This window comes from Anomaloglossus baeobatrachus, chromosome 8 (genome assembly GCF_048569485.1).
Source record: "Anomaloglossus baeobatrachus isolate aAnoBae1 chromosome 8, aAnoBae1.hap1, whole genome shotgun sequence".
Lineage (NCBI taxonomy): Eukaryota > Metazoa > Chordata > Amphibia > Anura > Aromobatidae > Anomaloglossus > Anomaloglossus baeobatrachus.
The window spans coordinates 148,234,745-148,253,518 of NC_134360.1; the positions used below are offsets into that span (position 1 = coordinate 148,234,745).

Sequence of the window (18,774 nt, forward strand, 5' to 3'; positions counted from 1 at the left end):
TGGAGATTTTGTCGTGTCCAGCTGCCAGCGTTGTCTCTGAACGTGTCTTCAGTGCTGCTGGGTGTGTGCTGACAGATAAGCGCACGCGTCTGTCCAGTGACAATGTGGACAGACTGACGTTCATCAAAATGAACAAGTCATGGATCCAGAAGGAATTTACTACCCCTGTGTCATCCTGGGGAGAGTAAATGCTTGTGGATTTGGAATGTGCTAGATGCAAATTAAAACATCCTGTTTGCAACTAGGGCCCAAGTGCTGCCACTGAATGGGTGGGTGTGTGTGGGGCACAATTTTTGGAAAAAAAGGGAGACTCCGCTTGGAGTAACCCTTGCTTACATTGTTTTTAAAAGAAGCCAAGATGAACAAGTCATGGTTCAGCAAAGACTTTATCTACCTACCCCGGTGTCATGCTGGGGACGGTTAATTATGGCGTATTTTTGAATGTGCTTGATGCAAATCAAAACATCCTGTTTGCAACTAGGGCCCAAGTGCTGCCACTGATGGGGTGGGTGTGTGTGTGGCCCAATTTTTGGAAAAAAGGGAGACTCCGCTTGGAGTAACCCTTGCTTGCTGTGTTTTTAAAAGAAGCCAAGATGAACAGAGCTGGGATCAGCAAAGACTTTGCTACCTACCCTGGTGTCATCCTGGGGACGGTTAATTATGGCGTATCTTTGAATGTGCTTGATGCAAATCTAGCTGTGAAGTGTACAACTAGGGCACAAGTGCTGCCACTGAATGGGTGGGTGTGTGTGGGGCACAATTTTTTGAAAAAAAGGGAGACTCCGCTTGGAGTAACCCTTGCTTACATTGTTTTTAAAAGAAGCCAAGATGAACAAGTCATGGTTCAGCAAAGACTTTATCTACCTACCCCGGTGTCATGCTGGGGACGGTTAATTATGGCGTATTTTTGAATGTGCTTGATGCAAATCTAGCTGTGAAGTGTACAACTAGGGCACAAGTGCTGCCACTGAATGGGTGGGTGTGTGTGGGGCACAATTTTTGGGAAAAAAGGGAGACTCCGCTTGGAGTAACCCTTGCTTACATTGTTTTTAAAAGAAGCCAAGATGAACAAGTCATGGTTCAGCAAAGACTTTATCTACCTACCCCGGTGTCATGCTGGGGACGGTTAATTATGGCGTATTTTTGAATGTGCTTTATGCAAATCAAAACATCCTGTTTGCAACTAGGGCCCAAGTGCTGCCACTGATGGGGTGGGTGTCTGTGTGGCCCAATTTTTGGAAAAAAGGGAGACTCCGCTTGGAGTCACCTTGCGGTGTTTTACATGACTTTAGAAGAGCGTGCCATGCCTATATCTGTGTCTCCTCCTCTTTTTCCTTGTCCAGCTCTTTTGTTTTTGCATAAGTATATGTCCTTGTCACTTTCCCATGTGTTTGTGTTGTGTTGTGAGTTGTTTGTGACCTTTTGGACACCTTTGAGGGTGTTTTCTAGGTATTTTTCTGTGTTTGTGATTGCTTGCCATTGTTTCCTATGCAGTTCGAGTTCGGTTCGTCGAACAGACCTCGAGCCGAACCGGGACCGGTTCGCTCATCTCTACTTGTGAGTTTTACACATTTTAATCATAGAATTTCTGTATGCAAGGTGTTGATTTGAATTGATGATGCCCTACAACTTTGTATTTCACTTTTTTTCTCTATCTCATTCTGTTTTCGAGATAAAAATGCTAACTCCGTTATTTTCCACTAGATGGTGCTATAGGTGGTTTCATTGCGTAGCGCATGGCTACTTTACTATACCTAGACACCACTTCTATTCCTATAGCTTCTGCCGTTCTCAAGTTAATGGCGGTGGCAGGATATGGGTGGACACACTATATAGTATTTGATTAGTCATGCAGAATCTTGTCATGTCACTATATTGTTAGTGCTTTATTTTGTTAGTATTTTGTAAATCCACATTTAGTGTTCAACACTACCTGAATCTTTCTGGGCATGTTCTAAATCAGGTGCAAGCACGTCTTTACTGAAACCTGATCCCAGGTCTCTTCTACACATTCCCAATGCATACTGATTGATTCACTTGGGAATGTATACAGCTTTTTCTTTAACTCTACCCAAAATGTTCGATTGAGTTGAGGTCTTAGGACTGTGTTGGCCAACCTAGCATCTTTACTTCATAGTCATTTCTTTGCCAATCTGGAAGTATGCTTGGGGTTGCTGTCCTGCTGGAACACAATATCATTCTTTTCATAAGTATACAAAGTAACTCTTCTTGTAAGATACTAACATATAGCTCAGCATTGAGACCACCATCAATCCTAGTCAAGTATCCAATGCCTTTGGCTTTGAAACAGGCTTCCTCCACTGAACTTTACAGTTCTTACAATTTCTAGATCAATTAGCCCCTTTTATCCTTTTCTCTTACAGACCCATTTGCACCCATGAGAGCCTAGTCTATTGATTTTGTCTCATATCTTCAAATCACCAATTTCCAGTCTTCTACTGTCCACTTCTTGTACTGTTTTTGCAAACTCCAGTCGAAACTTGTTACCAAGATATTGAAGTTGAGGCTTCTTCACCTTTTTTCAGGCCACCATTCCAGACTTGCGTCATATAAGTTCTTGAATGGACATCTGTGATCTCACTATTATGAAGCATACGAAGTACCTCCACTGTCATGTTTGTTGCACCATAACTGATAGACCTTGTGATGAACAAACTTGTTGACTACAACATTTTGCTGGACGTCTAAAGGGTACTTTACATGCTACGACATCGCTAGCGATCTCATTAGCGATGTGAAATTCTAGATAGCAAGTGCAATCTTTAGAGATCGCACATGCGTAAAATAACCTATGTGCGATCTCTAGAGATCGCACTTGCACTCTAGAATTTCACATCGCTAATGAGATCGCTAGCGATGTTGCAGCGTGTAAAGTAGCCTTAAGTCTTGGCTTTTGGGATGGAGTTAATTTTATATTCTTCCAACTGTCATGGCACTCACATGATGCAATTTGGCAATTTTCTTGGCTGAGAGACCCCTGTTGATGAGCCGGATCATGTTGCTTCTCCTTTCATGTGAAATTATCTTCATAGCTGCTCTTTGATCCAAACCAGTGGCCTTTTGCTTGGGAATCAACCTACTGTAATAACATACAGGTGCTGCAGATTCCATGACGTCATGGCATGCATATATACTCACTTCATATGTCTGTTGTCCATGGTCCACATGCGGCTATAATACCTCTGGTAAGCTCTCCTACATAATTGCTGTTGGGTATTTGACACCCCTTGTATACTGGATTTTTCTATCCAGGTCTCTGACCTTGTTCAGATTGACCTCTTTTGGGGTGTGTTTCTTGTAATACATATATTTTTTCCCTCCCTTTACTTTTGGGATTAGTGTACAGCGATTTTTTAGTATTTGAGCAAGCCTTATGTGCCTCGCATGTGGTCATATATAAGGATTTTTTCACCCTTTTTGTCATTGTCCTGTCTACCCATATTTTTGTACATCATATCCCTTGCACTTTTTTTATACGATTAATAAATTACAACTTTTACTACTCTAGTACTGCTTTGTGTCATTTTTTGACTTAGGGATTTAGGGATGTATTCATGCATACAGGCAAATATAAAGACTTTTTGGTCCTTTTGTTTTTCATATGTAATAACATACTTTAAGGAGTGTGTGAGCATGTTGTAGTTTGTAGTATACAATAAAAAATGATTGTTCCACTCCAATATGAAAACAGTAGCAATGCAATGACATGTAAAGAATCTGAATAACTAATCATATACTAAATAGTTGCAAGTCAAATTTATGTATTACATGTTATATAGTTACATAAGTTTAAAAAAGACCTAGGTCTATCTACTTCAACCTTCCTCCACCAAATATACAGTACATACCAAAAGTTTGGACACACCTTCTCATATCTAGAACAACTGTTAAGAGGAGACTTTGTGCAGCAGGCCTTCATGGTAAAATAGCTGCTAGGAAAACACTGCTAAGGACAGACAACAAGCATAATAGACTTGTTTGGGCTAAAGAAAACAAGGAATGGACATCAGACCAGTGGAAATCTGTGCTTTGGACTGATTAGTCCAAATTTGAGATCTTTGGATCTAACCACTGTGTCTTTGTAGAAAAGGTGAATGGATGGACTCTACATGCCTGGTTCCCACCGTGAAGCATGGAGGAGAAGGTGTGACAGTGTGGGGGTGCTTTTTTGGTGACACTGTTGGGGATTTATTCAAAATTGAAGGCATACTAAACCAGCATGGCTAGCACAGCATCTTGCAGCAGCATGCTATTCCATCCGGTTTGCGTTTAGTTGGACCATCATTTATTTTTCAACAGGACAATGACCCCAAACACACCTCCAGGCTGTGTAAGGGCTATTTGACTAAGAAGGAGAGTGATGCTCTGCTACCCCACATGACCTGGCCTCCATAGTCACCAGACCTGAACCCAATCGAGTTGATTTGGGGTGAGCTGGACCGAAGAGTGAAGGCAAAAGGGCTAACAAGTGCTAAGCATCTCTGGGAATTCCTTCAAGACTGTTGGAAGACCATTTCCGGTGACTACCTCTTGAAGCTCATCAAGAGAATGCCAAGAGTGTGCAAAGCAGTAATCAAAGCAAAAGGTGGCTACTTTGAATAACTTAGAACATAAGACATATTTTCAGTGTTTTCACACTTTTTTAAGTATTTCATTCCACATGTTTTAATTCATACTTTTGATGTCTTCAATGTGAATCTACAATTTTTAGAGTCATGAAAAGAAAGAAAACTCTTTGAATGAGAAGGTGTGTCCAAACTTTTGGTCTGCACTGTATATTTTGTCAATAAATCATTTATAACCAACAATGTTGGGTATGTATGAGATAGCTAAGTTGGTTTTCTATAAAATGAAATTAGTCTCACGTTTGAAGCTGTAGTGGGTGGTGAAATATTAAGTTGTTGACAGTTATAAGTTCAAAACATTGCTTCCCCGTTGCTCGGCAGTGGATATGGTTTTGTATCTGTTTAAATCTCTCTTTATTGTTGCAAAACCTTTCAATACTAAGAAATTTGTTAGAAAAAAAAGTTGAGTTAATGTCTTACAGACTTTTCTCTTTCTTTTAATCTGAATCACGGAAATCTCAGAAGTCACTGTGCATCTAGATCAGATTGGAGCTACCCCTTTCTAGTTGCCAAGATGCAAGTATGTCAGCCTATTTCCATCCCAGACAACGTTTTCTGTGTTTCCCTACCTCTAATGCAGACTTCAAATGCTACGTGATTAAAGAAAGTGTATTAAGTACTGCAGCAGTACCTAACCGTACCTAACATTCTTTACTACTTTGCTGAATTTGCAAGCAGTGTCTTGCGAGAGAAATAGCACTGGAAGTCTAGTGTCTCCAATTGGAAGTAGTAACACTAAAAGTGAAAATCGACCACTGCCAGGTTGTCACAGTGGCACAAAAAAAATCTGGACTATCATATCATGTATTAATTACATAGTTGCATAGTTACATAGGATGAAAAGAAGACCTAGGTCCATCTAGTTTTACCTTCCTCCACCAATTATACATTTTGTCACTAAGTCACTTATAACCGACAATGTTTTGTGTACTGAGGAAATCACCCAGCCCTTTTCAAGAGGTGTTATAGTATCTGCCATTACTTCCTCTTGTGGTAGTGTATTCCACAGTCTGACCGCTCTAACTGTAAAGAACCCTCCTATTTAGGTGTCGGAATCACTTTTTTTCCACTCGCAGTGAGTGCCCCCTGGGCCTTAGTATTGTCTTTGGAAGGAATAAGTCATGTGCCAGTCCTTTGTATTGACCACACATGTGTTTATACATATAAATGATATCTCCTATGAGACTTTTTTTTTCTAAGCTAAACATATCTAACTTTTCCAACCTCTCATCATATCTGAATGTCCTTTCTAAAATGTGGAGCCCAAAACTAGATCCCATATTCCCAATAGTAAGCACACAACACTAGCTGCTGTATTGAAGTGACGCATGACTGTGTCTAATATTAGACTATTGAAGCAATGAAGAGGGCAAAAGAATATTTTAAACAACGCGGGCAGTTTGGTAAGTGAATAGTTGTGTTTAAGTTTCAGGGTTTTAGAGACTTCTTTTTTAAAAAAAAAAATAATGGGTCTCAAAACACATGGATCAAATGTTAAATTAGAAACAGAAGCAACCCTTGAATTCAGATTTAATTGAAAACTAAAAAAATCAGCTATTAAGATGCTGTTGCAGCTAAATATCACAGAAGTATTAGTTCGCAGTCACACATTGAGAGGGTTGAGACACTTCAAGAGTTCCCTTTATAGCATGAATTTATGTTCCCAGACTAAAGCTGGGGCCACACGGGGACTAATGCGATCCTTGCATGACACTTGGCTCACGCTGGCAGCACAGCAGGAGTCGAGTGTCATGCGAGTGTCACTGTGACTGAGATCCGATCATGCGATATGCGGGTACGGGCTAGCACTGAGGAGGGACAGGCTGACACTGAGGAGGGACGGGCTGGCACTGAGGATGGACGGGCTGGCACTGAAGAGGGGTGGGCTTGCACAGAGGAGGAAAGGGATGGATTTATCTCCCTCTCTCCTCCGTAGCCGGCTATTGCCATTCTCGCCCTGCACTCGTGGTACTCCGGTGTACTGCGAGTGCAGTGCGATCTTTCTCTCACCCCATAGACTTGAATGGGTGCGAGAGAAAGTCTCGCATTACAATCGCAGCATGCTGCGATTGTTTTCTCAGTCATATTGGGGCCGAGAAAATAATCGCTCATGGGTGCTGGGGCATAGGTTAATATTAGTCCGAGTGGAATACGATGTTTTATCGCATTCCACTCAGTCCGATTTTCATGCCGTGAGGCTTAGACCTAAGAGTAACATTCCCATTTCATGCTGGTAAATTATGACGGAATCACAATTCCATTTTGTCCTTTATTTAACCCTATCCTGTTTGCTCTGACAGATCCTATCCCTACACAGTGCAGGCATAAAATGTTGTTCTTTGGCCCTATGTTATATACTGCTTGTGAAACACATGTTTTGGTATTTTCTATGAGAGACTGGCTTAGCAAAAAAAAAAATCTGAACAGTGAGACCCTTCTATCCCTCAGCATATTATGTTGATGAGGCCACCATAGACATAGAATGGTCAATCCAGCCCAAATTAGTGGGTTTAGCTGAATTGTATCTAATGTTTATGGTGCTTTTAGGATATGCCAAGCAAAACAAACAAGTAAGGAATGACAAATCTGTATTTATTTCTTATAGAGATTACTACAAGACATTTAGTTTTCTTATTCCACAGTATTATATGGTAATCATCGAAGTGGGTTTGGCCAACCTATTTATAATCTTGTAAAATTTCTGTTCCAACTCTCAGGAACTGAAGTTAATGTTTGAAAAAGTAGAGACCACTGACAAACTTAAAATGATCTTCCCTTTTATCTACTTATTCATCTACATAAAAAAACTACTTACTGTCCTCTTGAGGTATGAACCAGCAAAGTGATTAGTGTAGAGGTGGCTGGACAGATGCAGTTTAGAGCAAGCATTGCATATTTAAATTCCTCTTCACATACAACATGATCTAAAATGTAAAATAAAGAATCAATGATTGAAAGAAATCAATTGTTATCTTCTGTATAAAAGTAAATAAATCTAAAGTGCAACATCACAAAGCTTTACAAAATACACTTGTGGTTGGTCATACATCTTTAGAGATGCCGAAACATCCTTTCATACATTGATATTTACTATTTACTATATAAATATGTGTATATATATATATATATATATATATATATATATATATGTCGCGGACGGAGGGGTTGGGAATGCTGCTCGCCTGGAAATCGCTGGCGTTCGGGTCCGGTACTGCTGCTCCTCGGTGGCTCGAGCACAGGGCCGGACCCAGGGGATCGAGCAGCGCCTCCTCGCCCACGAGTGAAAAGGGGAGGTTTGTGGTGGGATGTCGGTCGTGACGCCACCCACGGGGTTGTGGTGATGGTTGGGCACCACCGCTGCTGGTGACAGGGGATCCCGGGAGCGATGGCAGAGAGCAGCTGAGGTGTTGGCCCCTCCGTGGGTAGGGGCTGTTGGTCCTGGGTCCCTGGTTAGGGAGGGAAGGGAGAAGGTATAGGTGCAGGTGCCGATGCGGGGAGGCAGCGTGGGCAGGGGTGCAACGTTGCAGTGCAGCACGGTGCCGGATGGCACTGTTGTACTCACTCAGACACAGAAGGACAGAGTCTCTGGTAAACCAAACGGCTGGATGGACGGGGCCCGCAGCCGGCTGTGGTGTTCTCACTCTCCCCGGATGGGTTGATGGCGGCTGTCGTTTCCTGCACCTCTATGTGTGTTTGACTCCTATGGCTTCCCACGGGTAGTCCGCTCTCCGGCGTGTATGTGTCGGGAGAGCCCGTTTTGCCCGCAGGCGCTGGCCCTTGGATTTCTGGCCCTTGGCGGTGGCTCCTATCTGGACGGGTTGGGCTGTTGCCTTCTGATGGGACTTGTTTGGGAATGAACCCCTGAGGTCCAGACCGCAATCAGTGAATTTGACCTTTTCGGCGGCTAACAGCTTAGTCGGGGTCTGAGTACCCTGCCTTGGTGCTTGGCTTCAATCTGCTCCCAGGTTTGGTACCGGCGGGCCACCGCCCGACCTTGGTCCTATGGTTCCGCTGACCTACGCCAACTCCTGCAGACGGCCACCACCGTCTGCCGACCTTGCTGAATGTACCCGGGCTCCAACCCAGACACGCACAGTCTTTGCTCCTCTCACTTCCACCTCTCAACTCCAACTCCAACTTCCACTAACTGACTCTTTCCCGCCTCCAGGCCTGTGAACTCCTTGGTGGGTGGGGCCAACCTTCTGGCTCCACCCCACCTGGTGTGGACATCAGATCCTGGAGGGAGGTAACAAGGATTTTGTTTGACTGATGTACCCGGCCGGGGGAGGGTGTGTGTGTGTGTGTTGTTAGTGTACTGTGACCCCTGGGGTCCAGGGCGTCACATATATATATAGTACAGACCAAAAGTTTGGACACACCTTCTCATTTCTAGAACAACTGTTAAGAGGAGACTTTGTGCAGCAGGCCTTCACGGTAAAATAGCTGCTAGGAAACCACTGCTAAGGACAGGCAAAAAGCAGAAGAGACTTCTTTGGGCTAAAGAACACAAGGAATGGACATTAGACCAGTGGAAATCTGTGGTTTGGTCTGATGAGTCCAAATTTGAGATCTTTGGATCCAAACACCATGTCTTTGTAGAAAAGGTGAACGGATGGACTCTACATAGCTGGTTCCCATCGTGAGGTGTGATGGTGTGGGGGTGCTTTGCTAGTGACACTGTCATCTAGAAATGCCAATTGTGCCTTGGGCTTAGTCTGTTATTTTGGTAACAATGAAGTCTTTTAAAACAATGTTTTTAATTCTTTTTAATTATCGGTTGTTTGCTCCAGTCAAATCTGTTACTGATGACAATAAAAAATAATGCTCTTTCTTTTTTGTCTGACATTATCTGAAGTAAAATGTTTATCCTTTCAAGAAATGAAAGTTTAGGAAATGACAATCGTGGCCGGTGCCTGCAGTAGTAAGCACTTCATTTTATTTGATGAACTGCTGGCGCCATACAGAGCTCTCTGAAGAACTATACCTAAGGCAGCCACCGGCCAACCACAGAAGGCCAGCAGCTGATGTAGTGACAACACGTCAAGCGGTGGACTCTGATTTGTAAGCACCTGCCATTGGTTTATGGCTGCAGCTGCGTGTGCCAGTAGTTAATTCAAATGAAATGAGGTGCTAACTACTGTGGCAAAGGCCACGATCATCATGGGGTCTGCAGGCCGCAAGAAACAGGGAAGAGTATATCGAGGGATCGAAGGACAGGTGAGAAGAATCTTTTTTTATGTGTATATGAAGAATGGCATATAAAAGAAAATTATTACAAGATAGGACATTACTATTAGTTGGGGACAAGGATGGGCACAATACTACAGGATGGGCACATTACTATAAAATGTGGACCTGCATGGAGACATAGCTACAGGTTGGGGAGAAGGATGGGCACATTGCTACAGAATGGGGGTAAGGATGGGGACATTACTACAGGATGGGGACAAGGATGGGCCCATTACTACAGGATGGGAACCAAGACATGCACATTACTACACAATGGGACATTACTACAAGATGGAGACAAGGATGGGCATATTACTAAAGGTTGGAGACAAGGTTGGGCACATTACTACAAAATGGACACATTAATACAAGATGGGGACCAGGCCAGGATGTGTACATTACTACAGGTTAGTGAGAAGGAGGGGCACATTACTACAGGATGGGGAAAAAGATGGGCATATTACTACAGGATGGGGACAACGATGGGCACATTACTACAGGATGTGGACATTACTATAAGAGGAGGACCAGGATTGGCATTCTACTACAGGATGAGAACATTACTACAGGATGGGGGCATTACTACAAGATGGGGACCAGAATGGGGACATTACTACATGATGGGACACTACTATAAGATGGGGACCAGAATATGCCCAATATTATAGGATGGTGACAAAGATGGGGTCATTACTAAACGATGAGGATCCCATGGGAAAATTACCACAAGATGTTGGCCAAAATTACTTTATGGTGCTAATTAAAAAACAATATTGCTTAGAAAAAGGGGATAAATTGTAAAGCAGACTTCTAAATCAAGCATGGAAATTTGTTTTTTTCAATTAAAAATGTTTTTTATATATCAACTAAAATAAACCAAAAAGTGCATGCTATTGCTACATTTGTAATGATTCAAGCTATAAAACTGTACCATAACACATACAATGAATGCCATTTTAAAAAAATAAATAAATAAACAAACGAGACAAAAGTTTAAAAAGAGTGATCCCATGGGGTATAGAAAAAATTAGATAGTATTACTAAAAATATCATTCTATCCTGCAAAGAATGCAGCCTCCAAAATATTTTTTTTTATGTGCGACCCATATACCCAGCCGAGTTTGAGACCCTGGATTAGAAGGGTTTTTAGATCTTTGTATTTTGTTTATTATTAACCCTAAACTAGTGAGGTGTGATTTTTCTCACACAACTGGTGATGTGCGGCTTCCTATACCCCAGTGTTTAAAAATCTCTAATTTTTACAGAAAATGCAAAGATCAAGTTTGTTTTAATTGTTTTTCTTATTGGTGATTGATTACACATGAGTACACCAAATTTTTGACACCCACAAGTATCAGAAAATATAATACATTGATGATTCATATCAGCATTTTCCAATGAATGCCAGCTGAACAAAATTTCCCTGGCGTGTTGCAAACCCCACTTCACCCGTTGAGAATTAAGATCATTGCAGCTATTTCATGCTCCCATTTCTCCATTGCTCTGTAAAATAAGCAAATAAAAGAAAAGAGAATCAGTCATGCCCCCAATGTTATTAACCTGCAGGTATGGGGCTATTCTGCAGGTGAATAGCTTTCTAAACATGTGAGTATGCTGTGCTGAAAGCCCGGCTACATGGAAGAAATGAACTGTATTCCTCCCGACAGTCTCTGGTATTCAATCATATAAATATGCTGGTGCAGCTTCAGTGTCATGATGTGACTATACTGAAGCAAGGGAAAGGGGCTCTTATGCTGTCCCTCATGCTAAGGGTGCCTAGGATATCATTAACCTCAGGGTTACCTCTAATAGTGGAGAGAAATGAGTCACGTGCATGGCTACACAGATGGAAACACAGATAAAGACATACAGGGGAAAACCTGACACTCTGCAAACTGACAGAAAAACAATGAGAGACTCAGGAGAAAAGCAAGAGGAGAAAGGGAGCAACAAAAAGCCAACAAGGGTTTAACGCCACAACTGCACACAGCAACAAGTACTACAACCACCAATTAGTCTGGATCACGACACCTCACCACACCATCTAAGATAAACTATATCTGACATAGAAGGAAGGACCTAGCCAACATATACTGTATAGGAGGGGAGAAGATGTGATTGGCTCCCCTACAACACTTGATCAAAGAAGACTCACAAACAGACCAGTAGATATTAACTCTTGCTAGTCTTACTATGAACTACCAATCTGTTGGTCAACAATTGAGTCTGCCTGCATGCATCGCAGACATCAGAGAAGTTATCAGAGAGTGTCAGAATCTGTAGTCTGAACAGATCCAGATGCCGCCATAACAGTTGGTAATGTTGTCAAAAACCTCTGTGTGACATTTAGTCACCGTTCAATATACATTAAGTGACAGCTACAGTTAGGTCCAGAAATATTTGGACAGTGACACAATTTTCGCGAGTTGGGCTCTGCATGCCACCACATTGGATTTGAAATGAAACCTCTACAACAGAATTCAAGTGCAGATTGTAACGTTTAATTTGAAGGTTTGAACAAAAATATCTGATAGAAATTGTAGGAATTGTACACATTTCTTTACAAACACTCCACATTTTAGGAGGTCAAAAGTAATTGGACAAATAAACCAAACCCAAACAAAATATATTTATTTTCAATATTTTGTTGCAAATCCTTTAGAGGCAATCACTGCCTTAAGTCTGGAACCCATGGACATCACCAAACGCTGGGTTTCCTCCTTCTTAATGCTTTGCCAGGCCTTTACAGCCGCAGCCTTCAGGTCTTGCTTGTTTGTGGGTCTTTCCGTCTTAAGTCTGGATTTGAGCAAGTGAAATGAATGCTCAATTGGGTTAAGATCTGGTGATTGACTTGGCCATTGCAGAATGTTCCACTTTTTTGCACTCATGAACTCCTGGGTAGCTTTGGCTGTATGTTTGGGGTCATTATCCATCTGTACTATGAAGCGCCGTCCGATCAACTTTGCGGCATTGGGCTGAATCTGGGCTGAAAGTATATCCTGGTACACTTCAGAATTCATCCGGCTACTCTTGTCTGCTGTTATGTCATCAATAAACACAAGTGACCCAGTGCCATTGAAAGCCATGCATGCCCATGCCATCACGTTGCCTCCACCATGTTTTACAGAGGATGTGGTGTGCCTTGGATCATGTGCCGTTCCCTTTCTTCTCCAAACTTTTTTCTTCCCATCATTCTGGTACAGATTGATCTTGGTCTCATCTGTCCATAGAATACTTTTCCAGAACTGAGCTGGCTTCATGAGGTGTTTTTCAGCAAATTTAACTCTGGCCTGTCTATTTTTGGAATTGATGAATGGTTTGCATCTAGATGTGAACCCTTTGTATTTACTTTCATGGAGTCTTCTCTTTACTGTTGACTTAGACACAGATACACCTACTTCACTGAGAGTGTTCTGGACTTCAGTTGATGTTGTGAATGGGTTCTTCTTCACCAAAAAAAGTATGCGGCGATCATCCACCACTGTTGTCATCCGTGGACGCCCAGGCCTTTTTGAGTTCCCAAGCTTACCAGTCAATTCCTTTTTTCTCAGAATGTACCCGACTGTTGATTTTGCTACTCCAAGGATGTCTGCTATCTCTCTGATGGATTTTTTCTTTTTTTTTTCAGCCTCAGGATGTTCTGCTTCACCTCAATTGAGAGTTCCTTAGACCGCATGTTGTCTGGTCACAGCAACAGCTTCCAAATGCAAAACCACACACCTGTAATCAACCCCAGACCTTTTAACTACTTCATTGATTACAGGTTAACAAGGGATATGCTTTCAGAGTTAATTGCAGCCCTTAGAGTCCCTTGTCCAATTACTTTTGGTCCCTTGAAAAAGAGGAGGCTATGCATTACAGAGCTATGATTCCTAAACCCTTTCTCCGATTTGGATGTGAAAACTCTCATATTGCAGCTGGGAGTGTGCACTTTCAGCCCATATTATATATATAATTGTATTTCTGAACATGTTTTTGTAAACAGCTAAAATAACAAAACTTGTGTCACTGTCCAAATATTTCTGGACCTAACTGTATAAGCACACACTGTCACATTGATTGTTAGTCATACTCTGCAAAGACATATCAGTCAATGTGCCAGCGCATGCTTAAAGCCATCGCCCACTGGGCTGGTGACTGAAAGCCGGAGCTGCTGGGAGGAATAAAGTTCATTTCATCCTCCTAGCCAGACTTTAATTGTGGTGGTTGTACAGCTTTAAAACACTATTAACCTGCAGATTAACCCCATATATGCAGTTTCATAGCGTTTGAGGACATGACAGGTTCAGTTTTATATTTAGAGGAACATGGTGCAAGCCATATAATGAAAATCTGCAAAAACATGTGTACACTTGGAGAAGAAGTGACAAGGAAAAGCTGAATAATTCATTTTGCTTCAATTAGGATATAATACGTACACTTGTTTGTGGCCATATTAATTATTTAGTTTACGATTGTAATAGTACAAATTTTGAAAACACTTTCTGTTAGAAGTAATAGTGTAAAATAATGAACTAAACAAAAATGCCTTCATAATGTTAGTGTTCCTCAACTCATTAGCATTTTTATGATTCTCCATTGAAAGTAAAATCATTTTAATTTCCAAAATGCTAACAATATCATATTGGATGTTTTCCGAAAAATGGTGAGCACTTTATATTAAAATGAGTCACACTACATGAAAAAGCAGGAACATGTTTTCTTTTGCAGTAACATAACATCTCTAAGCCAGGAATAGCAACTAAATAGCAATATTAGAATTATTTCAGACATAGTCTACTTTATTCCAACAGGTTAATATCAATATTATAGCACCCATAATTATTATAGACAGACTGGTGTATCTCACTAAAAGCGTACTGATGTTCACAAAAGGAATTGCTGCCAAGTTTTGAAATGATCTCTCCACGAGTATGAAGGAAAGGTCAGACATGTACACTTTCACTCCATTCAATCCTTTGGGATGCTGCAAATAGCTGACTTCGCCCCAGCAGTCTCATATAGAATGAATAGAGCAGAAGTGTGCAAGCTTAATCTAGGCTGCATACACATGGAGGGTGGTTCTTGAAAACTCTGGGGGTCCCTTTTTTCCAAAGATAATTTGTAGTTTCAAGTGGCTCATGTATTTTTAATAAATTCCACAACTGAAATATATTTAAACTGATCACATAGAATGTTTTTGTAATGGGTGTGTCACTGGTGACAGACAATCATGTGGTTCCTGGCAATAGAAGGTCACATCGTTTGTCTGCACAAAATGCTCCATGACTTTCTGTTGTTCCTACTGTTAGTATTCATTGTACTAGGTATCCTTCTTGCTGGTTTTTCATCTATTCCCCTGTAAGACCCAGAGGAGCGCTACTTCCGTCCAGCTGATCAGTATTCCCTTTGTGCTTAAATACTCCCATCTCCCCTGGACTGGTGCTGGTGATTAGAGATGAGCGAACCGGTCGCGGTTTGGCTCGAGCTTGGTTCGCCGAACGGAGGTCTCGTTCGAGTTCAGTTCGGTGAACCACTCGAACCTATAGGAAACCAATGAAGGCAATCACAAACACATAAAAACACATTATAAATGTACACATACAGTTAATAAACATTGCCATAACACTTACCGGTCCCCGCGATCCGTCCTGCACTCTGTCTCCTGTCGCTATTCCATCCGATGATTGCTGCATCCTCCCGGTAACCAGCACTGCCAGCAGTGATGACAGGACCTATCGTGACGTCAAAATAGCCATGTGACCAATCACATGTCTGTTATCTCATTAGCTACAGACTGGTCATATGACTGTGACGCATCATGTAGGACCTGCGAGTGCATCTCTCCAGTACGCGGTGATCGTTTGTGTATCGCCGTGTACCAGGGACATGCTCTGGCCGCGGTCGGGTTCCCGGTCTTCTTCCCCGTTCCGTTATAAACCGGCTGCCACAGCCGGTCAATAACGGAGATCACCATTGCTATAGCAACGCGCATGTCGGTGGTGACGTCACTGCTCACAAGCAGCAGCTCCTACTCACTCACAGAGTGAGAACACTGCACGGAGCAGCAGCGTCTTTCTCCCATGAAGTGCTGCTGATGAAGCAGATCTGCATGTGTTGAAGGAGAAGGAAGACAGAAGAGCAGGATCATGGAGGGCTGACAGGGAGTAATAAACATGGAGTCTCTAATGTGTCTGTGTATTTATTTCTATTAAAGTATTTTTTCTCTGTGTGGTGGCTTTTTTTTAACCCTTTATTGGAGATTCTTAATGGCCGGGTCAAACTTGCCTGACATTAAGAATCTCTGGCTTAATACTAGCTAGTAAAACAAAGCCAGTATTAACCCTTATTACCCAGCAAGCCACCGTCACCAGGGCTGTTGGAAGAGTTGGATACAGCGCCAGATGATGGCGCTTCTACGAATGCGCCATTTTCTGGGGCAACTGCGGATTGCAATTCACAGCAGAGGCGCCCAGAAACCTCGGGCTAACCTGTGCTTCGGATTCCAATCCCCAGCTGCCTAGTTGTACCTAGCTGGACAAAATAATACGGCGAAGCCCACGTCATTTGTTTTTTAATTATTTCATGAAATAAGTGAAATAATTAAAAAAATGGGCTTCCCTATATCTTTAGTTCCCAGTCGGGTACAAATAGGCAGCTGGGAGTTGGGGGAAGCCCATAGCTGCCTGCTGTACCTGGCTAGCATACAAAAATATGGCGAAGCCCATGTCATTTTTTTGGTGGGCAAAAAACTCCTGCATACAGTCCTGGATGGAGTATGCTGAGCCTAGTAGTTCTGCAGCTGCTGTCTGCTCTCCTGCATACGCTAGTGAATGGAGCATGCTGAGCCTTGCTGTTCTGCAGCTGCTGTCTGCTCTCCTCCATACAGACAGACATCCGCTGCAGAACTACAAGGCTCAACATACTCCATCCAGGACTGTATGCAGGACTTTTTGCCCCCCCAAAAAAATTATTCGGGCTTCGCCTTATTTTTGTATGCTAGCCAGGTACAGCAGGCAGCTACGGGCTGCCCCCAACCCCCAGCTGCCTATTTGTACCCAGCTGGGAACCAAAAATATTGGGAAGCCCTTTTTTTATTAAATATTTCATGAATTTCATGAAATAATTCAAAAACAAATGACGTGGGCTTTGCCATATTTTTGTATGCTACCCATGTACAGCAGGCACCTACGAGCTGCCCCCAACCCCCAGCTACCTATTTGTACCCGGCTGGGAACCAAAAATATAGGGAAGACCTTTTTTTATTATTTCATGAATTTCATGAAATAATTAAAAAACAAATGACGTGGGCTTCGCCATATTTTTGTGTCCAGCCAGGTACAACTAGGCAGCTGGGGATTGGAATCCATAGCACAGGTTGGCCTGAGCTTTCTGGGCCCCTCTGCTGTGAATTGCAGTCCGCAGCCGCCCCAGAAAATGGCGCTTTCATAGAAGCGCCATCATCTGACGCTGTATCCAACTCTTGCAACAGCCCTGGTGACGGTAGCTTGCTGGGTAATAATGGGGTTAGGGCTAGCTGTATATTATCAACTGACCCTAAGCCCGAAATTCATGGTGGCACGCCAATATTAGACATGGCCACCATGAATTTCTAGTACCGATAAAAAGAACCACAACACACAGAAAAATATTTTTGTTATAAATAAAACACAACACAATTAGTGACTCCATCTTTATTGAAATAAAGAACCCCCCTCCGCAGTAATCCTGGGTCAAGGGTCCCGCGCCGTCCAATCCGGATCCAATATCATCTGATCGGTTTGCTGGAAGGCAAAGCGATCAGATGATGTGTCAGGTTTAAGGGCCTGAATCACATGACACAGCAGCTGATTGTATAAACGGCTTTTATACAATCAGCTGATGCATCAGTGCAAAAAAAAAACCAAAAACAAACTACACACTTCAGTGCAGACTCCTGTCCAACAGCATCAGCTGATAGTTTAGCTGGCCGGGTGGTAAAAATATACTTATAGTGTCAGCTAATTCCGTCAGGTGACCGCATCAGCTGATCATCGCCAGGTCTGAGAAAAAGAGAGAGAGAAAGAAGATAGAGAGAGAAAGAGAAAGAAGAGAAAGAAAGAAGCAAAAGAGGAGAAAGAAGAGAAAGAGAGAAGAAAGAGAAAGAGAGAAAGAAGAGAGAGAAGAAAAAGAGGAGAAAGAAGAGAAAGAAGGGAAAGTAGAGAAAGAAGAGAAAGAAAGGAGAGAGAGAAAGGAGAGAAAGAAAGGAGAGAGAGAAAGGAGAGAAAGAAAGGAGAGAAAGAAAGGAGAGAGAGATAGGAGAGAGAGAAAGGAGAGAAAGAAAGGAGAGAGAGATAGGAGAGAGAGAAATGAGAGAGAGAGAAAGAAAGGAGAGAGAGAAAGAGAGAGAGAGAAAGGAGAGAGAGAAAGGAGAGAAAGAAAGGAGAGAGAGATAGGAGAGAGAGAAAGGAGGGAGAGAGAAAGAAAGGAGATAGAGAAAGATAGGAGAGAGAGAAAGAAGACAAAGAGAGAAGGAAGGGAGAGAGAGAAAGAGAGAAATAGAGAAAGAAGAGAGAGAAGAGAAAGAGGAGAAAGAAGAGAAAGAAGAGAAAGTAGAGAAAGAAGAGAAAGAAAGGAGAGAGAGAAAGGAGAGAAAGAAAGGAGAGAGTGAGAGAGATAGGAGAGAGGGAAAGGAGAGAGAGAGAAAGGAGAGAAAGAAAGGAGAGAGAAAGGAGAGAAAGAAAGGAGAGATAGATAGGAGAGAGAGAAAGGAGAGAGAGAGAGAAAGAAAGGAGAGAGAAATGAGAGAGAGAAAGAAAGGAGAGAGAGAAAGAAGAGAAAGAGAGAACAAAGAAAGAGAGTGAAAGAGAGAAAGAAGAGAGAGAAGAGAAAGAGGAGAAAGAAGAGAAAGAAGAGAAAGAGGAGAAAGAAGAGAAAGAAG

The 18,774-nt window shown here is 42.3% G+C and overlaps 1 protein-coding gene across 4 annotated transcripts in view; it reads right to left on the reverse strand.

Moving 5' to 3' along the window:
- KCNT2 (potassium sodium-activated channel subfamily T member 2) overlaps window positions 1-18,774 on the reverse strand; it is a 1,626,062-nt gene that overhangs the window by 605,740 nt on the left and 1,001,548 nt on the right. For all 4 annotated transcript variants that reach the window (XM_075322033.1, XM_075322031.1, XM_075322032.1 and 1 more), the window contains exon 14: window positions 7,462-7,570. In XM_075322033.1, coding sequence (XP_075178148.1) covers window positions 7,462-7,570 — 109 coding nt within the window. The remainder of the gene's footprint in view (window positions 1-7,461; window positions 7,571-18,774) is intronic.